Source organism: Rhineura floridana, chromosome 1 (genome assembly GCF_030035675.1).
Source record: "Rhineura floridana isolate rRhiFlo1 chromosome 1, rRhiFlo1.hap2, whole genome shotgun sequence".
In the NCBI taxonomy this organism is placed as follows: domain Eukaryota; kingdom Metazoa; phylum Chordata; class Lepidosauria; order Squamata; family Rhineuridae; genus Rhineura; species Rhineura floridana.
This window is the reverse complement of record NC_084480.1, coordinates 167,944,632-167,966,639: the sequence shown is the minus strand read 5'-3', so window position 1 is coordinate 167,966,639 and position 22,008 is coordinate 167,944,632. Positions and strand designations below refer to the sequence as shown.

The 22,008-nt window shown below is 42.8% G+C and overlaps 1 protein-coding gene across 1 annotated transcript; it reads right to left on the bottom strand.

Annotated features, from left to right (window-relative positions):
- Positions 1–2,297: 2,297 nt before the first annotated feature.
- Positions 2,298–2,830, bottom strand: LOC133387603 (TP53-regulated inhibitor of apoptosis 1-like). The gene is made up of 2 exons (XM_061632782.1): positions 2,687–2,830; positions 2,298–2,562 (listed from the first exon to the last, which is right to left on the bottom strand). The coding sequence occupies exons 1-2, from the start codon at positions 2,819–2,821 to the stop codon at positions 2,479–2,481; spliced, it is 219 nt and encodes a 72-aa protein (XP_061488766.1). The 5' UTR covers positions 2,822–2,830; the 3' UTR covers positions 2,298–2,478.
- Between the last annotated feature and the right edge of the window lie 19,178 nt (positions 2,831–22,008).

The window sequence follows — 22,008 nt, the reverse complement described above, 5'->3', positions numbered from 1 at the left end:
GTATATCTCGGGAACCAGACCACCTAGAAACTTAATTTTTTTTAAAAAAAAATGAAGCTGAGAGTCCAGAGATTAAGGTGGGTCAGCCGGAGAGCCAGAGGGGACCCCCAAAAATTGGAGTCTCAGGCCAAAAAACAGAGATCTGGGAACCCTAAACCACAGCTGTCCCTGACCACATCCACACCAGACCTTTATTTCTCTTCAGATAGTCAAGGCTTCTCTCTTTTTTTTTTTACAATAATTTTTATTCAAATTTTCATAAAACATAGAAAACAAAATCATAAAACATTCAAAGACAAAAAACAAAACAAAACAAAAATGATTAAACAAAAAAAAAATAAAATGTTGACTTCCCATTTGTCACATATCAAATCAGTTATAGGTCTACAATATATAACAATCCTGTCTCTTAAATCATATTATAAAATCACTTTCCTCCAGTAGTTATCTTAATTAATCATCAAATCTCATACACATTACTTTATTCTTTCCACAAAAAGTCAAAGAGAGGTTTCAATTCTTTAAGAAATATATCAATTTTTCTCCAAATAAACATGTCAATTAATCCATCTCGTTAATAATTATAATAATCTTATTGTCATAACCATAGTCCAAATAAACATTTCGATTAATCCATCTCATCAGAATCTGTTAGGTCCAATAATTTCAATAGCCATTATTCCATTATCCCTATTAGTTCCATCTTCCATCTTCAATAGTCAAGGCTTCTCTCAAAGAATCCTGGGAAGTGTAGTTAGTGAAGGGTGCTGACAGTTGCTAGGAGATACCCTGTTCCCCTCACAGAGCTTCAATCAGAGCAGCTGACTGTTAAACCACTCTGGCTGCTGGAGCTCTGTCAGGGGAGTAGGAGTCTCCTCTCAGCACCCTTCACAAACTACACTTCCCAGGATTCTTTGGGGGAAGCCATGACTGTCTCAAGTGAAATAAAGGTCTGGTGTGGGTGTGGCTCCCTGATTAGCCAAGGCAAGCAGCTTTGAGTCTGGCTTTTGGAACACTGACAGTTGTCTTACTGATCGTGCACGACATTATAATAGACTTCAATGCTAAATTTCTTAAATTAATGAAAAATCAGCTAGGCATTTTTTTAACTTTTAAACTTCAGAGGATGAAGGTCAGAATATGGGGCAAGGTCAGTAATAGGATTGCAGGTACTCTGTGAACATGGCTGATTTTTAATTAATTTCAACTGATTATGAGAACTCTGACAGAAAAAAGTCCAAAAGGGGCCTGTTGTTTTTTTCTCTCTTTTTACACTTTGAACTCTCGATTGTCTCTGACTGTTTTGTGTATTGCCATAAAAATTTAGAGGGTTGCTAATCAAGTGTTTCTGAGTTCAGGACTATAAGATTTGTAAGGTTTTGTTTTGAAATGAGCTTATGGGAATCATCAGAATGGCATGGGGGGTATTTTCAATGTAACATTGCACTATGCAAAAAATTCATGCTGACTATAGTATGCAACCACTCTTGTGGCTGTATAATGGATGAAGGTGCTGATTTGGTCTGCATTACCAAGAGCTGGGTGGGTGAGCTGGGAGGAGTTGATCTGACCCAGCTTTGCCCACCTGGATACTTGGTGCAACACCAGCACAGGCTGCAGGGGCAGAGGGAGGAGTTGCTATGGTCTACAGAACTTCCATCTCATTCACCAGGAAACGACTCTGTCTTGAAGCTGGCTGTGAGGTCCTGCACCTGGTGTCGGGCCAAGGAATCAGTAAACTAGGGTTGCTGCTGGTGTACCATCCACCCTGCTGCCCAGCAGCTTTTCTGACTGAGTTGACGGAGGCTGTCTCGGCTGTGATATTGGAGGAGCTCAGAATGATAGTCCTAGGTGATTTCAGTGTCCATGCTCAGGATGCCTCTAGTGTTCCAGCTTGGGACTTCATGGCCTTCATGACGACCATGGGGCTGTATCAAGTTGTTAGCGGCCCGATGCATAGGGCAGGGCACACCCTTGACTTGGGTTTTGCTTCAGATGGAGGAAAGGGTGGTCTGGAGATGTGGGGGTGGATGTCACCCTGTTGCAGTGATGTGCTGGTTAACAACAGGCTCTCCAGAAAAAAGAGCATTTATAGTATTTCTATACCGCCCCATAGCCGAAGCTCTCTGGGCGGTTTCCAGTAACATTCATTTTAACATTTACAGTTAAGATTAGCTAAATAAAAAGAATCAGCTGATCATAAACCAGGAATACACTTCTCCCTACTTCCTTTGTTAGAAACACATTCAGCTGTAAAACTGAGAGTCCCACCACACACATACACAGATGATAAAAAAGCCACACCCAGTTGTCAGTAGATATGAAACTGGCTCCTGGCTCCATGAGGCAGATGCTGCTGTGGAGAACAGTCCTTGAATTGCACCATCTGCACAGATGGCAGAGTCCTTGTTCAACAGCAACAAGGTTTAGAATTTGGCTTTTTTAATGTTCAAAATAATTTTTCTGTTGCCATCATGGTCAGGAAGAGTTTTCAGATTTTCCTCTGCTGCGGCCCATGAATTCCAGCCCTTCAATGGGTATGTCTTTCTCCTTAATAGCTTTCTGGACGCAGAGCAGAGCTTGGAAAAGTTACTTTTTTGAACTACAGCTCCCATCAGCCTAATCCAGTGGCCATGTTGCCTAGGGCTGATGGGAGTTGTAGTTCAAAAAAGTAACTTTTCCAAGCTCTGACGCAGAGTTGGTAGCACTTGAAGAGTTGGGCGCAGGGGTCGCCTCCACTGCTGTCACCGCCCTCTTCCTTCAGGAACTTCTCAGCGAACCAGCGGTTGAAGCACTGGTCGTACTCCCGCTTCATCTCCATGCAGGCCTTGCCCAAGTGTTCATGGCGGTACCCATAGACTTTTTTGAGCCAGTGGGCACATTTGGAATTTTGGAGAAAGCGTTATGGGTGCCAGTCATAAAATGGCTGTCTTGGGGATGTGACAGAACACAACTGGCTGCAACACCAATGGGAGCAGAGTTGCAGATACAGCACAGTTCAAACAAACACATGTCAAGTACTGAGAACTAGTCCAGGGCTGCATTCACACTGTACATTTATTCCACTATTGTTCCACTATAAACATGACTTCCCCCAAAGTATGCTGGGAACTGTAGTTTGTGAAGGGTGCTGAGAGTTGTTAGGAAACTCCTAATCCCCTCACAAAGCTAAAATGATGAAACTGAGGTTATCATACTTTGGACACATAATGAGAAGACATGCTTAATTAGAAAATATAATAATGCTGGGAAAAACAGAAGGGAGTAGAAAAAGAGGAAGGCCAAACAAGAGATGGATTGATTCCATAAAGGAAGCCACAGACCTGAACTTACAAGATCTGAACAGGGTGGTTCATGACAGATGCTGTTGGAGGTCACTGATTCATAGGGTCACCATAAGTCGTAGTCGACTTGGAGGCACATAACATAACAGCAACAATTTATAAGCCTATAACCTAGCTGTGGCAAAAGAAGCCAGCATAATCAAGTGGTAACATTATAAACTCAGCAACTTCTAGGACTCAGCACGCCAGCAAGTGCTCTTCCCCTACCCCGTACAGCCAAGGGTAAGCTTTTCCAAGCGAAAAAGATCTTAGTAAGCCAAATGTCAGCCAACCAGTATTTTATTTGCTGAAATGAAAGGTCATTGCAAAAGTGTTCTGTGGATACATTTGACCTACATTACCTTTGCCCAGTAGAGTCAGATATGTTTGTTCATTTTTTCATGTTATTTCCAAACTTCCCTTCTCAAAAGGATCCCAGTGTGATAATCAGCAACCAGGGCTGTGGAGTCGGAGTCAGAGTCGTGGAGTCGGAATTGGAGTAGGGAGCAATTTTGGGTGGAGTCGGAAGAAATGTACCGACTCAGACTCAGACTCCTTCATAAATGGCAAATGTATATTAACTAGTAATAACAAATTTACTGTAGTAAAATGGTAGCACAAGGCATTTCATCACCACCACGTAAATCCAGAGCTTGGAAAAGTTACTTTTTTAAAACTACAACTCCCATCAGCCCCAGGGACTGGGCTCGTGGGAGTTGTAGTTCAAAAAAGTAACTTTTCCAAGCTCTGGATTCACGTGGTGGTGATGAAATGCCTTGTGCTACCATTTTACTACAGTAAATTTGTTATTACTAGTTAATATACATTTGCCATTTATGAAGGAGTCTGAGTCTGAGTCGGACAGTAGAAAAATAGAGGAGTTGGAGTCGAAGGTCTGGCGTACCGACTCCACAGCCCTGTCAGCAACTAATAAATATTAACCCAGCATATATAAAGCTTTAGACCATAAAATCATATATCTTATACCGTATACCTGGGCCAAACAGAACGCAGAATCCCCCTCTAGAGACAATCTGGTCCAACTAGAAGAATGAATGAATGAATGAATAGTCTTTATTGTTTATAGCCAAAGGCCATCACAATATATAACCAATACTTCAGAGTCAAATGCAGTGACATTAAATGACATTTAAAAAGTCTCAAATAAACATATTTAAAATACATATTTAAAATACATCTTAAATAGTACCTAACGGAAAAGCTGTAAAACCTTTCAAAATGGGATTAAATTGGATTAAAGTGGATTAAATTGTATTAAAATTGGAGAACAAATAAGATTGTAGAAAAACACTCCTAGCCAGTAGCACGTTAAAGCCGACAGCCAATATCAAAAATTGAGTCAAGAATGCTAAAATAGAGATACTCCTGGAACGCCAGTTAAATGTTTTAGGTATCTTGCCCTCATTTTCCCAGCAGCTTGGGCAAACTTTGCCACCTGAGTGGTTATAAAAATGTCAGAACCAGCAAGGAGGACACATATTTGCTCCAGCAGAGATCTATTTGACAAAGAATAAAGGATAACAGAAAGCAATTTCAACCTTGGAGCATCATATAGTGGGCATCTTAATAGATAGTGGACAATGTCCTCAACATCGCCCGTTTGACATATGCAAAATCTTTGGTGGACTGGGACACTGCAGTACCTCCCATCAAGAAAGGCTGAAGGCATAGATTGGAAACGTAATGCAGTGAAAGCTTTTCTCAAAGAGGGAATGGTTAGAAAGCTAAAATAGTGCTCCAGACCAAAAGTTGTTTTAAAAAGAGGATACCACAAAGAAAAAGACGACTGAGTATAAGAATGAAGATCCCTCCTTTTAGAATAAAGGGAAATTCTTTCCTTAAATAACTGTTTCGCTCGCAATGAAGCATAAGAGGGTAAAATTTCCGTATTGATCCCATATGTAGACAAAATAAATTTAGATCGCTTAATCCAAGAGTTATGAGAGGGGATCTGTAATTGTTCTAAAAAGCACTTTTTAGGAAGGCGAGAATCATTCATGGATGCCAGCTTCAGCCAATACATGGCAAGAGCCACATGTACAGAAGATTCAACAGAACAGAGACCTGTTTCTGTCCTTAAAAAGGAAACAGGTGTACCTTGTGAAACAGCAAGGATAGATCTCATAAAGGTGTTCTGAACTATCTCAAGGGCTGAGATATTTGCATGTCCCCAGATCTCCGCACCGTAAAGGAGCTGAGGGATTACTTTTCTACGGAAAACCTCCACAACCGGAGGAACCAGACTCCCCCCTTTAAATTTAAAAAAGTGTAGTAGCGAGTGGATCGAATGGGACGCCTTCAATTTGACTGCATCAAAATGTGGTTTCCATGTAAGGTTGGCATTGAATGTTAAACCAAGATATCTAGCACTACGAAGTTGTTCAATGGGGGCATCATTAAGTTTCCAGTGATGGGTTTTTCTTTTCTTACCAAAAACTACCACCTTTGTTCTGGAGTGATTTAATAATAAATGCTCCTTAATACAGAACTTACCCAAACTTCTTAGGAGCTTCCTCATCCCAATTTGAGTAATAGAGATCAGGGCTAAATCATCAGCATATAATAAAACTGAAAGTTTAACATCTAAGATTGAAGCTGGAAAATATTCAATCAATCAATCAATCAATTGATTGATTGATTGACTTGAACAATATTATTAATAACTTATAGGCAAAAAACCTTGTGGTTTAAGAATGTACCTATAGCCCACAGATATTTCTACCAAACTTTAAAAAGCAGGGAAATTGGGCAGCTATAGTGAATGCACCAGGGGAGCAGGAGACCTGACTTCCTCTCTGAGATATTGGACTGCCCTACAAAGTTGTCAAAATGCAAACACCATTTGGGTTGGTCTTTCACAGTCCAATCCACTTCATGTGTAGCTTGGAAGAATTTGGTAACATGTGCCTCTGAGCATATGGTGAGTGGTGGCAACACCTGCCATCTCCAAAGATGGAGAATTATATTTTTGTATGTTTGTTGGTGTTCTTCTTACTTTGCTTCTTTTCTGTGTTACTAATGTTTCTACAGAGAATCTAAACTAGAAAATTTTATTTCCCTCATTATTCATCCCAGAAATCTGTGTCAAATTTATTTTTATTAATTTCAAAGCCTTTTTATTGGTCAATGTCATATGATGGTGAAGACAGCCTTTTGTGTTTCAAACTGGAGGTTATGGTCTATTTCTCTTTTGGGTGCATTAACAGTTGGACCTGAAACTGCAGTTTAATGTAAAATCAGACTGATTACAATATGCTGCTACTTTAGCAATGACTCTAGTTGTTGGAAAAAAGAGGATGCATGTAAGGGTAAAGTTGCTTGCGTGCATAGCAATCTTGATGCCCCATCCCCATCTACTGTATTCCGCAGTGAGGTGTCCAGTGCAACATCTGCTACAACTTATTGGGATTGGTTTTAGTTGATGCAATTCTTGGCTTATTAAAGCTTGCTGAGGAGGTTTGACTGAGTGGATCCAGGGTGTGGTCATTGCAGGAGGGGGTGGTTCCAGCCGCCCTGAAAGAGGCGGTGATCCAACCACTCTTGAAAAAGCCTACCCTGGGCCCATTAGTTTGTGACAAGTATCATCTGGTCATAAATACCCCCCTTTTAGGGAAGGTGATCAAAAGGGTTGGGGTGCAGCACTTGCAAGTATCCATGGATGAAACAGATTATCTTGACACATTCCAGTCTGGGTACAGGCCTGGTTATGGGACTGAAAACGGCCTTGGTCGCCCTGATGGATGACTTTTATCAGGAGAAGGACAGGGGGAGTTATTCTTACCTGTTCTCTCAACAGCTTTTGATTCCATTGACCATGGTATCCTCCTGGGCTGACTTGGTGAGATGGGTGTTAGAGGCACTGTTTTACCGTGGTTCCGATCCTATCTCTAGGGTAGTCTTATCTTTCGGCCCCCTGGCAGTTGTGCTGTGGGGTGCTGCAGGGTACCATCTTGTCCCCCATGCTGTTTAACATCTATATGAAGCCCTTGGGAGCCGTCATCAGGAGACTTGGGGCAAGGTGTCAGCAGTATGCTGACGATACTCAGATCTATTTCTTTATAATGTCTGAATCAGGAGATGCCGTGCAAGCCCTGGACTGGTGCCTGGATTTGGTGGGCTGGCTGAGGGTCTATAAACTGAGTCTGAATCCTAGCAAGATGGAGGCACTGTGTGTTGGTGGTTTGGATAATTCATCAGTTTCCTGCTTTGGATGGGGCCGTACTCCCTCTGAAAGAGCAGATCCACAGCCTGGGGGTGCTCCTGGATCCATCTTTGTCGCTAGAGGCCCAGGTGACTTCAGTGGCTAGGAGTGCCTTTTACTAGCTTCAGCTGGTAAGACAGCTGTGGCATTTCTTGACAGGGATAGCCTGACCACTGTTGTCCATGCACTGATAACCTCCAGGCTGGATTACTGTAATGTTCTCTATGTGGGGCTGCCCTTGAGCTTGGTCTGGAAGCTGCAGCTGGTGCAAAATGTGGCAGCAAGTCTGCTCAGTGGGGCAGGGTATCACCAACATGTCACCTTGCTGCTGAAAGAATTGCACTGGCTACCAATTAGTTCCCGGGCTAAGTTCAAGATTCTGGTTTGGGTGTACAAAGCCCTATACAGCTTGGGACACCTAAAATACCATCTTACCCCTTATATATCCAGTCGTTCTGTAGGTGAGGGCCTCCTGGAGATACCATCTTATCAGGAGGTCCATTCCGCACAACAGAGGAAACGGACCTTTAATGTAGTGGCATCTACCCTGTGGAATTCTCTCCCCATAAATATTAGACAGGTGCCACCTCTGTTATCTTTTTGGCACCTACTGAAGACCTTCCTCTTTCAAACAGCCCTTTAAGTAGAGACCTTATCCCAGTCTGCGTCTGTGTTGGAATTGCTTTTTAATATGTTTTTAAAGCTTTTTTTTTTTTTAAAAAAAGATGTCTCTGGTCCAGGGCTTGTACAGCCTCTCCCGATCAAGATGTTACAGAGAAATAGAACTGAGTATTGTCAGCGAACTGCTGAAATCTTTTGCCGCAAATCTCCTAATGACCTCTCCCAACAACTTCATATAGATGTTAAACACCCTGTGACACTCCATAGCACAACTGCCAGGGGGCCTAAAGATAATCACCAAGTGCTGTTCTCTGAAACTGACCCTGAAGATAGAATCAGAACCACTGGAGAACAGTGCCTCCAATACCCATCTCACCAAAGTTGGTAAGTAGTATTTATTTTTGTAGTGAAAAGCAGCAGTGTCCCCTGGGGTTTCTGGCTTTGTTCATAAACAGACTTAACATTTTAAAATGTAATGAACAGCAGAGTCCCATGAAACCACAAAACCACATCACAGCGAGTTGCTTCCTTTGTCAAGAGTGAAAAACTGCACAAACCCTTCTAGAAACACATATACAGATGGGGAAAATATCAGATTAGACCTCTCTGATTCAAATGGAAGGTGGTGTCCCACAGCCTGTTTACAGGCAGTTCTTTCACACTTTTCTGAAGTATCTCAGGGCTGCTTTTGCCTTTAGAATCAGGTGCATAGAGCATACTTCTCCTTCCTCCCTGAAAGGCTTTCGAGTATTGATGCTCCACAGTCTGATTGGCCTCCTGTCTTGTGGCAGCTGCTGCCACACCTGGGCACTCTTGGTTGGCTCCTTGGCAAAAATAAAAAATGAATCCCTGTATCTGAAAAGTGAAAATATGGGATTCAGTATACTATACATAAACAAGTATGTGTATACTAAATCCTTTAAAGAGACTAAAAACATGGCTATTTCAGCGGGCATATAGAACCCCTAGTTAATTTTAGTTTTATAGTGTACAGATGGGGGTAAACTGAATATGTTATAATTGTATTTATATGTGTATTTTATAACTGTATTTTAAAATTAATTATGTACGCCGCCTAGAGTGGCTGTTCACTCAGTCAGATAGGTGGCCTAAAAATAAAATTTTATTATTATTATTATTATTATTATTATTTATTGGGAAGCTGCAGTCGTAAACACACTAAGAGTAAGTACCATTGAACATAATGGGGTTTACTTCCAAGCATCCTATTAACCCAAATACAGGTCACGCCCCTAAAATGATCTCTCTCTCTCTCTCCCCCTCTCTCCTCTCTCTCTCACTCACTCACTCACTCACACACACACGTATACACTGAAAAATAATTACAGAAAATTATAAAAAAGTATATCTTTTTCAATTAAAATTATACAGCCCTGCTCAGAGGCACGTTACCAAATTCTTCCAAGCTTCACAGAGAGTGGATTGGACTATGAAACACCAACCCAAACTGTATTTGCATTTTTACAAATTTGTAGGCCAGTACAATATCTCAGAGACGAGGTCTGATCTTCCACATCTGTTCCACATTCATTAGCAGGCCAATTTCCCTGCTTTTTAGAGTCTGATAGAAATATAGGTACATTCTTAAACCGAAGATTTTTTTATTATAGAATTTCTATGTAGACTTTTAAACCAATTTGTTCTCACTGGTTTATAATTGAGAATGCCAGGCTGTGAAACTCATTACCATACTTTTATTTCAGGCAAAGATTTTATTTTAAATAATATTTCTTAGCCAGGTTTTTTTTTTTTTAAAAGAAAACACCACCAAATCCACAGTCAATTCCACAGAGCACCTTGCAAAAAGAACTCCACAGGGGGCCATTAATATCTGATATTCATTACCTAGGAGTCATTACTTAACAGACCAATCCTGTCATCCTACTACATCAGCAGTCAGTTTGCACTAGTGTATCGTAGTTGGGATCTCCCAGTGCTGGGAACTCCCAGCAGCAAACATAATGAGAGAAAAAAATACAGAGAGCATAGCATAGCATACAGTTTGGCAGAAACAAAAAGAACTAGGACAAGCAACAAGGGAAGTGACAAGTCTGTCCTTACAGGAGCAAATGTGGTAAGCTCACTGGATAGAGCACCAGGATGGGAAATGGGTGAGGCAAATATGAGCCCTGCCAATAGAATGCTAGAATTAAGGCCAAACTTGCTTGTCTGGCCAGTAACAGTCATGCCAATATCAAAAGCAGGCAGACTAGAACCAACACTGGACACTTGAGGTAGCACGATGGCCACTCAGCCAAAGGTAGCAGCAAAGATCAGGGGGAAACATAGTGGGTACAGAGCTTGGAAAAGTTACTTTTTTGAACTACAACTCCCATCAGCCCCAGCCAGCATGGCCGATGGATTGGGCTGATGGGAGTTGTAGTTCAAAAAAGTAACTTTTCCAAGCTCTGGGGGCATTTGTCCTCCCAGAGCCACCAGCCTTTAGATACAGTCTTATATACTACAACCAAGACAGTTGAATAAGGAGCCTTAGCCTTGTGGGTTTAATAATAATAATAATAATAAATTTAATTTTTGTGTCGCCTATCTGGCCGAAGCCACTCTAGGCGACGTACATATTAAAATTCAATAAAATACAATATAATTACAGAATAAAATACAATGCAGTCAACACTAATGCAGGCATAAAACTATGTAGGGCAGTCAGTAAACAATTTCCACAGAAACAATAAACAATCGCAGAGTAATTAGCCCACCCCGGAGATCCCAAAGGCCTGTCCAAAGAGCCAAGTTTTTAAGGCTCGGTGAAATGTATCCAGGGAGGGGGCATGGCGAAGATCAAATGGGAGGGAGTTCCAGAGAGTGGGGGCCGCCACTGAAAATGCCCTCTCTCTAGTCCCCACTAACCTAGCTGTTTTCGTTGGTGGGACTGAGAGAAGGCCCTGCGTGGCTGATCTAGTCGGGCGGCTTAATTTGTGGTACTGGAGGTGCTCCTTCAGGTAAACTGGGCCGAGACCGTATAGGGATTTAAAGGTTAACACCAACACCTTGAATTGGGCCCGGAAAACAACTGGAAGCCAATGTAGATGAAATAACACTGGTGTGATGTGATCGCGGCGGCAGCTGTTTGTAAGCAACCGAGCCGCCGCATTCTGCACCAATTGTAATTTCCAAACCGTTTTCAAGGGTAACCCCACGTAGAGCGCGTTGCAGTAGTCTAATCGAGAGGTGACCAGGGCATGTACTACCAGTGGGAGCTGATGAATAGGGAGGTAGGGTTGCAGCCTCCATATGAGGTGTAGTTGATACCAAGCTGCCTGGCTCACTGCCGAAATCTGAGCCTCCATGGACAGCTTGGAATCAAGAACAACCCCGAGGCTGCGGACCTGATCCTTCAGGGGTAAACTCACCCCATTAAGCCTTCATAGGTTTAGCATGCAGCAGTTCTCAGGTTCAAATCCTGGATAGGATCTTCCACTATAAAAGGCTGAGCACAGGCTTCCCTGGCACCATATCCAGTGTTGCATCCAGTTTGAGCAAGCACTGCATGGGCCAATCACCTGGTTCCCATGATCCAGGTTGCCTTTTGCATCACCCATCATCTACCATCCCATCTTCCCCCAACCCACAATCATTTGCATAATTGCCTCAGCCTGCTGATGAGTTCCCCAACATATTTTGTAATCTAACCCCCCCCCCGCATATTCTAGATAGCTGACAGAACAGTTTATCATTATCACACAAGCCAGTGTTGTGACTTGTTAGGAGCCTGCCCCCTTACCCTCCCTGGAGCTCATGGTGAGAGAATGAAGTTACAGACCCTGAGCTCTGGCAGCAGCTGAGCCCTCAGACACCCCTCTCTTTTGTAGGACAGGATATAAATCTAAGAGATAAATAAATAAATAATATTTGCCAGTCCCCATTAACAAAGAAACAGCAGCTGTAACGAAGGGAAGACTTTTATTGAATAGCAGCAGAGATTGAATGTGTCGTAAAAGGAGGACAGATGAATAGGATTGCTGACTTTCAAGCCCCAATAGGGCTCCTGCAGCTTTGAAAGTAGCACAACAGACAGCAGAGTAGCAGGCATATTATTTGTTTATTTATTTATTTATTATTAGAATTAGAATTTATTGCCCACCCTTCACCCAGAGGTCCCAGGGCAGGTTACAACAATTTTAAAACACATAATTAAAACAGTTAAAAACAACCTAAACAACATCACAGAAAACAGGGTGGATCCTAAAATTATACATCTCAGGTGTTGAAGGCCAGAGTAAAGAGGTACATCTTCAGCATTTGCCAAAAGTTGTAAGAACATAAGAACATAAGAAGAGCCTGCTGGATCAGGCCAGTGGCCCATCTAGTCCAGCATCCTGTTCTCACAGTGGCCAACCAGGTGCCCGGGGGAAGCCCGCAAGCAGGACCCGAGTGCAAGAACACTCTCGCCTCCTGAGGCTTCCGGCAACTGGTTTTCAGAAGCATGCTGCCTCTGACTAGGGCGGCAGAGCACAGCCATCATGGCTAGTAGCCATGTACATGTACAACATTGTTGTATTGGAGCAAAATTGATTCAGGCATTGAACATCTCTGAGTATAAGAAGTCAGACTTCAGACCGACAGATTCAGATGAAGTATCCTCACCCTTCACAACAACATGTTCTTCACTTACTTCAGTGCGTTTGCTGTGATGGTCCCCAGTTCACTCACATCTCACCAGCCTTTAGCGGCTCCTCCTCCTGCATATAGGGAAAAGCAGGATATTGAAAAAGATATTTTAACACTAAAAAAATATTATTTTTATATAATATAAAATAATATACTGAAAAATATATTATTTAACACTATCTAAGTTCTTTATTTGTAGGGACAGAAAATTACAGATGTGAGTCCCAGATAAGGATGGAGGAGAAATTTTACTTCAAATATAAAGGTGAATCTACCCAATTTCCACTTTCCAAAATGCTATGTGAACAGAAACATAGCCATCATTTGAAATCTGTGCTTCTCTGAATTTTGTCAAGTGATGTGCAAAAAATATATTTACTAGGGCTGTGCACTGGATTCGGCCGAGTCCCAAGTCCCGAACCAAATCGGGCCTATTCAAAGGTTTTTAGGCCTCAGCAGAGTTGGGTTGAGACAGCCATGGGTGTGGAAAAACCCACAAAAAGGCCAAGACTTAACTGCTGGGTGAAGGAAAACTGCTTGCAAAGCCTCTTGCAAAACAGGATCGCTCCCTCCACTCATCAGCTGTTTGAGTGGAAGAAGGGATCCTGCACGGTGTGGGTGCAGGTTTGCAACGGGCGTTCCTGCAGGAAAGCCACTTGCAAAATAGCACCCCACAGAAGTGACCCCCGCTCACAGTAGAGAGGGAGGAGATACAATGTCTCCCTCCCCTCCTCCCCCTCCTGACTGTATGTTTAATTAGGTTTTTTTTAACTCTAATTAAGTATTAGTCTAGGGTTGCCATATTCCAGTTCCACAAATCCCGGCAGGGTAATTTGCATATTATGCATTTATGTAAATGTAGTATATTAATGGTTGCATTGTCCAGTTGTTTTGTTTTTGTGCCTAGTAATTACCACCAAAAACTGGGGGAAGATATGAGGAATCTTTTTTTTTAACTTTATATTTTCAGCCTTAAATGCCTAGACTTTAGTTTCCAACACTATGAAATATTTATTTATCAAGAGGATTTACATCCTGCCCTTCCACCATTAAAAACAAGTCAAAATTCAGATAATAATTTTAGAAATACTATAAGATAAGTTCTAGATCTAGATCCATTGTGCTACTGGTCCAACTTTGTAAATAATATTTCCCTGCTGATTTTGTTCCTTATAGTTCTTTAACATTTGTTGTAGCTTACTAATTCTGTATTGCAATACCATGATGTTGGTCTGTACTGTAAAATATTTCTCACTGGCTTGTGAAACTTTACACTGAACATCTATGCTAAATGAGGCAGGCAGAATAGCCTTAGCTGGGAACAATAACAATACATTCCAGGGCTATGGGAAATTCTGATCATATCCTCAGTATGAGGTAGTGAAAGAAAATGAACAAAATCTATTTGAATTACTCCACATATCTCTCTTTTAAAAAAAATATACATAGAAAATCTAACAAACATAAAAAATAATTAAGGCTGCAATCCAATACACACTTACCTGGGAGTAAATCTCATTGAACCCAATGGAGCTTACTTGAGTAGACATGTATTGGATTGCACTGCAAATGATACAAGTTTACTAGTCTCAAAAAGCACATCTAAAGTACATTTAAAAGTACATCTAAAGAGACAATCTGATCATATATTCTACTACAGTAATCAACACATTTATTCTGTTTCTCTAAAAAGATCTATTTTGTCCCTCTGCATTTAATATTTACTCCTCATCTCCGTTTAAGATAACACAGGGGCAGAATGGCTATAATATGTGATCAATGCAGTTTGTAGCAGTGTACTACACAGGAGAATGTTATTATAAACTACGAATCAAATTCTATGTAGAACATTGGTGTGATATTAGAGTTACCCAAGATAAAAGGTTGAAAATCTTTTACAGAAATTGTGAAAGGATTTTAGACTTGATTTTGTAGTCTAGACAAGAGATTAGCAGGACCTCCTCTATGACTAAAGTATAGAAGTGTAAATGTACTGCCTTCAAGTCGATTCCGACTTACGGCGACCCTATGAACAGGGTTTTCATGAGGCTGAGAGGCAGTGACTGGCCCAAGGTCACCCAATGAGCTTCATGGCTGTGTGGGGATTCGAACCCTGGTCCCCCAGGTCATAGTCCAACACCTTAACCACTACACCACACTGGCTCTCACATTAATCCCTTTGGGTTGAACATTGCCTGGGACTCAGGAGCCACCAGTCTTCTCCCCCCGCCGGGCCCGAGGTATGACTCGGCTCACACACGAGAAACATCATCCCCTGGACTCACCATGGCAACCTGACCAAGCAAAGGGTGGCTGCGGTAAGAACAAAAAATTACTTGCGGGCAGCACGTACACCCACCAAAGCTCTAAAAAAAAAGGCAGGGAAGTGACGTAGGCTTATGGGATTTATGGCTGGAGACTGGCGTCGCTCTCAACCCCTGGTTATCTCTATGGTGAAAACTCTAAATCCTTTGCATTGGAAGTCTAGGCAAAATGGGCAGAAAACTGCCTCCACGTTTTGCCTGCTATCTCTGGATCCACAAGGGCTAGAAACTAGCTTTTTTTAAAAAATGAAAGCGGAGAATCCGGGTCACCTAATGGACTAAGCGGGCACCAGGTGGCATGGATAGAATCCATGTAAAACCAGGCTAACCGGGCAATATGGCAACCCTATATTAGTCCCACCCTCGAAGTTATTTGGGACTGGTTCTGAAGCAGGACAGGTGGTCCCTTGGGCAGGTTGGAGCCACAGGATAGATTGTGGTGCTGCGCACAGCCCTACTATAGACTAAATGAATGTATTAGTGACAATAATATACAAAAAAGCATTGTATTACGGAAAAAATAAATACTAGGAGAAATTGCATACAAAAATGTGTATATTAGGAGAAATTTTCACTAAAATACTGATGAATTTTCATGAGGACTTTAAAAAGTGCAAACTGATTTGGAAATGTGGAGAACAAAACTCCAGAATGGAAAAATGTGAAACTGAGAGAAACGGAAGTCTGCAGATTTACCCATCCATAGTCACAGGTTACAAAAGGGTGCCTTGTGGGAGTGGCTTAGCATCATGGGCAAAACCATATGCATCCTGGTGTGATGTGGCAATACTGCTTCATCTCTCCTTGAAAGCCTCCTTTCAAGTGAGGTGCAGAGGGGGCTGCTGTGCCTTTATCATTGACATCAGGATACACAACTTCTGTCACCAAAGGGTGAGGTGGAATGTGAAGGACAAGGAAAGCTGTAAGATTCCTCAGGGGCTCTGTAACAAGAGCAAAGTCATATTGGCTCAAAACACAGAAGATGCTTCTGCAATAGGAACTCTCCCCGCCCCCGCACCAATTACAAAAAGAAGCTTTTCAAGAAACATGAACATGAAAATAACTTTCTCTTCATCATTCTCAGTAGGTGCCCTCCTGAGATTTTCAGGGGATTTCAAGATTACTGAAAGTCATAGCACAAGGGAGACATTTATGGCAAAACACATGCCAGTGACAAACAAACCAGTACCTGCCTATTTCCAAATGACCATCACTAGTCTTACTACCTGGACTTCCCAGCAGTTTCCCAAACCTGCCTCACTGTATCATAACATAGTGGGGTACATGCATCTCTAGCAGGTAACACTTCCATCATTGTCTAGAATCATAGAGTAGGAAGGGACCTATAAGGCCATTGAGTCCAACCCCCTGCTCAACGCAGGAATCCAAATTAAAGCATACCCTGCAGGTGCCTATCCAGCTGCCTCTGGAATGCCTCCAGTGTTGGAGAGCCCATGACCTTCCTAGGCACAGCCACCCCTAGGCACGGGAAGCAGGGCAGTTGCCCTGGGCCCCACACTTTGGGGGCCCCCCGTGCTTGGCGATCTGCTCACCGCCAGGCAGGGTGCAGCGCTCGCTCGCTCTCTTTCTCTCCGCCTGGGACAGGGGCTTGCTCGCCTGCCGCCCGCCCGCCTGCCCTGCCGAAGCCGCAGCTGCCGCCACTGCCGCTTCTGCTGCCGTCAGCGAGCAGTAGCCGCCCTGGGGACAGCGAGCTGGGCTGGCAGTTCCGGGACTGGTGCCTGCGCACCTACGGCGACTCGGCCAAGACCAAGACGGTGACTCGGAGCAAATGTGGGGGGGGGGGCAACTATGATTTTGCCCCGGGCCCCACACATGCTAAGGGAGGGCCTGTTCCTAGGTAATTGGTTCCACTGTTGTACCGCACTAACTGTCAGGACTTTTTTCCTGATATTCAGCCGAAATCTGGCTTCCTGTAACTTGAGCCCATTATTCTGTGTCCTGCACTCTGGGACAATCGAGAAGAGATCCTGGCCCTCCTCTGTGTGGCAACCTATCAAATACTTGAAGGATGCTATCATACCTAGATTGTGGAATTCCCTCCCTAGCGAGGTTCGGTTGGCTTCCTCGCTATCATCCTTTTGTGCCCAGGTGAAGACTGTTTTATTTAGGCAGGCTTTTAACTGAAAATGTTATAGTTTTAATCTATTTTGATTTAATCTATTTTTAATTGTTTTTAACATGTATATTGGTTGTTCTGATTGCTTATTGTTTTAATTGTGAGCCGCCCTGAGTTCCTCGGAAGAAGGGCGGGGTATAAGTATTTTAAATAAATTAAATAAATAAATAAATATCTCTCCTCAGTCTTCTCTTCTCAAGGCTAAACATGCCCAGTACTTTCAGTCTCTCCTCATAGGGCTTTGTTTCCAGTTCCCTGATCATCCTTGTTGCACTCCTCTGAACCTGTTCCAGTTTGTCTGCATCCTTCTTGAAGTGCAGAGACCAGAATTGGATGCAGTACTCAAGATGAGGCCTAACCAGTGCTAAATAGAGGGGAACTAATACTGATTTGGAAACTGTACTTCTGTTAATGCAGCCTAAAATAGCATTTGCCTTTTTTGCAGCCACATCGCACTGTTGACTCATATTCAGCTTATGATCAATAACAATCCAAAGATCCTTCTTGCATGTAGTATTGTTGAGCCAAGTATCCCCCCATCTTATAAATGTGCATTTGGTTTCTTTTTCTTTATCCCTGTTAAATTTCTTTCTGTTGTTTTCAGTCAATGCTCTGGCCTATCAAGACCCCTTTGATTTTTTATTGTGTCTTTCAAGGTATTAGCTATCTCTCCCAATTTTGTATCATCTGGAAATTCCATAAGCATTCCCTGCACCTCCTCATCCAAGTCATTAATAAAAATGTTGAAGAGCACTGGACCCAGGACTGAGCTCTGCGGTACCCTGCTCGTTACCTCCCCCCAGTTTGAGAAGGAACCATTGATAAGCACTCTGACTAAGAATTTGTAGCCAACTGTGGATCCACCTGGTAGTTGTTCCATTCAGCCCACATTTAGCTTGCTAATCAGAATATCATGGGGCACTTTGTCAAAAGCTTTGCTGAAGTTGAGGTATACAGGAATACCTCGCATTAATGTACTCAATGGGACCAGAGCGAGTACGGAAACCAAAAATGTCCTTAAAGTGAAGCACTACCTTTTAAAACTTTTTTTCCCTCTCCTTCATGCGGAGCCTCAAAGCCGCGCACTAAAGCCTCTGCTGCTGCGCTGCCACGCCTCTCAGCTGATCGCGATCGCGCCTCCCAGCTGATTTGCGGTGGCGCAATCATGTCTATTTCCACCCCCACGCACCGTTAAGTGTCCGTAAGTGTGAAGCAAGTGTATGTAAAAAGGGGCATGGTGGAATATGGAGTATGTCCGTAAAAGCGAGTGTACGTTAAGTGAAGGTCCGTATAGTGGGGTATTCCTGTATTATGTTCTTAGCATTCCCACAGTCAACAAGGGAGGTTACCCAGTCAAAAAATGAGATAAGATTAGTCTGTCAGGATTTGTTCTTGATAAATCCATGTTGGCTTCTAGTAATGACTGCATTGTTTTCTAGGTGCTTACAGATTGACCACTTTATAATCTGCTCCAGAATTTTTCCATGGACTGACATCAAGTTGACTGGTCTTTAGTTCCCAGGTTCCTCCTTTTTTCCCTTTTTTGAAGATAGGGACAACATTAGCTCTCCTCCAGTCATCCAGCACTTCACCAGTCCTCCACGATTGCGCAAAGATAACAGAAAGTGGTTCTGAGAGTTCTTCAGCCAGTTCCTTCAATACTCTAGGATGCAATTTGTTGGGTCCTGCAGATCTGAACTGGTTCAAAGTGATTAGGTATATTCCTTGACCATTTGTCTCTCACTCTCAAGCTGCAAACCTGCCCCTTCAATTTCAATGTTCCCAGGAGGGTCATAGACCCTGTTTTGGGAAAAGACTGAGCCAAAGTAGGAACTGAACACTTTATTTTTATTTATTTATTTATTATTTTATTTATATCCTGCCCTTCCTCCCAGCAGGAGCCCAGGGTGGCAAACAAAAGCACTAAAACACTTTAAAACATCATAAAAACAGACCTTAAAATACATTAAAACAAAACAACTTTAAAAACATTTTTTTAAAAGCTTTTAAAACAACTTAAATAAAAAGGGTTGAAAACATATTGTTTAGGGGAAAAAAGGTTTTAAAAAAACATATTAAAAAGCAATTCCAACACAGACACAGACTGGGATAGGTCTCAACTTAAACAGCTTGTTGAAAGAGGAAAGACTTCAGTAGGCGCCGAAAAGATAACAGAGATGGCCCCCATCTAATATTTGAAAAATGGAAACGGACTGCCTTCAAGTTGATCCTGACTTATGGTGACCCTACAAATAGGGTTTTCATGGTAAACGGTATTCAGAGGTGGTTTTACCATTGCCTTCCTCTGAGGCTGAGAGGCAGTGACTGGCCCAAGGTCATCCAGTGAGCTTCATGGCTGTGTGGGGATTCGAACCCTGGTCTCCCAGGTCATAGTCCAGCACCTTAACCACTACACCACATTGGCTCTCATCTAATATTTAAGGGGAGAGAATTCCACAGGTTAGGTGCTGCCACACTAAAGGTCCGTTTCCTATGTTGTGCAGAACGGATCTCCTGATAAGATGGTATCTGCAGGAGGCCCTCACCTGCAGAGCGCAGTGATCGACTGGGTATATAAGGGGTAAGACAGTCTTTCACTTCTGCCTTTTCTTTGTCATCTGTTATCATTTTGCCATCCTCACTGAGTAGCTGTGCCACCATTTCTTTTCTCTGTCTTTTACTATGGACATACCTGAATAAAGCTTTTTTTGTTGCTTTTAGCATCCCTCGCTAGCCTCAGCTCATTCTCAGCTTTAGCCTTCCTGACACCATCCCTGCAATTCCATGATACCTGCCTGTACTCTTCCTTTGTGGCCTGGCCTTCTTTCCACTTCCTCTATGTGTCCTTTTTTGTTTTCAGGTCATCTCTAGGCTTTTTGTGAAGTCACACTGGTTTCTTCTGCTGTTTTCCCCCTTTTTTCCTTGTTGGAATTGTTTGCCATGCGCTTTTAGAATTTCCTCTGTTAGAAACTCCCACCCCTTTTCTCATTAGGGTTGCTTGCTATGGAACCTTACTTACCATTATGCTGAGTTTATTAACCTTACTTACCATTGTTTGTTTGTTTAGTATTAGAATTATATCCTGCCCTTCCTGCCAGTAGGAGCCCAGGGCGGCAACATGTGGTTGCCAGGCAGTCTCCCTTCCAGGCATTGACCAGACCCAGACCCAGAGCTTGGAAAAGTTACTTTTTTGAACTACAACTCCCATCAGCCCTAGGCAACATGGCCACTGGATTAGGCTGATGGTAGCTGTAGTTCAAAAAAGTAACTTTTCCAAGCTCTGCCCAGACCTGCTTAGCTTCAGCGCATATACATCTGAAGATTATCTAAAATTACCTAATTGTACCACTGCTACCATCCAGTGGTTCTCTGGTGGAACTCTAGTCATCTCCAGTGTGACATGTACTATTTCTTGGAAATAGGCTGTGTAGTTTCTGGGACACAGGCTTATCCACATGGCGATTTACTGTGTGTCTGGTACTACTTGCATCCTCTTTTAATTCACATGTTTCACATGACGTTACTGGCAAACAGAAGCTTTTACATCTGCCTCCCTTTCAATCTGGATGCCTAGGTAGTATGTTGCAGTGCCTAGCTCTTTAATTTCAACTTCTTTGTTCAAATGATGTACAACTTCTCTGTAGTCTTGATCTCTTCGCGTCGCCACGATCATCGACATAAATCAGAATATATGTCAAATGTCCATCTTTGCTTCTGGTGTACAGGCATTGGTCTACCTCACCTTGCTTGAAGCCTAGCTCCTTGAGCATTTTATCCAGTTTCTCGCTCCAGGCCCTTGCAGCTTGCTTGAGTCCATACAGGCCCTTTTTAAGCTTGCATACAAGATGTGCTTGCTTCTGGTTCACGAAACCTGAAGGTTGTTGCATGTACAACTCCTCTGTTATTTCTCCATGCAGAAAGGCAGTCTTGACATCGAGGTGTCTGCGTGCATCTGTTTGGAGGCTGCCACACTTAGTAGCATTCTTATTGTGCTGTGCCGGACAACAGGAGCAAAAGTAGCATCATAGTCCTCTCCATATTTCTGCAGGAAACCTTTGGCAACTAGTCTTGCCTTGTAGCGTTCAATTTCTCCTCCTGCATCTTGCTTCACCTTGAACACCCATCTGCATCCTATGGCTTTCTTGCCTGGTGGAAGTTCTGTCAGGGTCCAGGTCTTATTCTTGTGCAGAGCATCCATCTCCTCCTGAGCGGCTTTTCTCCACTGAGCGCCCTTGGATGCTGGCATCTGCTTGATCTCCTCCCAAGTCAATGGTTCTCTGGGTAGCGCCGACTTTGCAAGGTAGGACAGGCGTAGAGGTGGTACACCTTTGTTGGTTCACGATGAGGATCTGGGAGCTTGTTCTGCAGCATCTTCCAGTCCAGTCATCTCATCATTCTCATCTGCTTCTGTACCTCTCTCAGCCTCATCATCACTTTCTGCAATCTCTGCCTCTTCTTGTTGTTTAAGGCTTGGGTCAGGTTGTGCAGATATCTGTGATGTCACTGGTATTTCGTATGTGGGTACTGGCATATCTATAAGAGATTGGACGTGGTGTCCTTGCTCTTTTGAGAAATCTAGCACAGTCCCTCTTTTGTCAGCTCTGCTTTGTTCATCGAAGTACACAATGTGTCTTGTGCTGACTTCACCAGTCTTTAGGTTCATAACTCTGTAGCCTTTGCTACCAGGAGCATATCCAATCAAAATAGTCTGTTCTGTTCTAGCATCTAGCT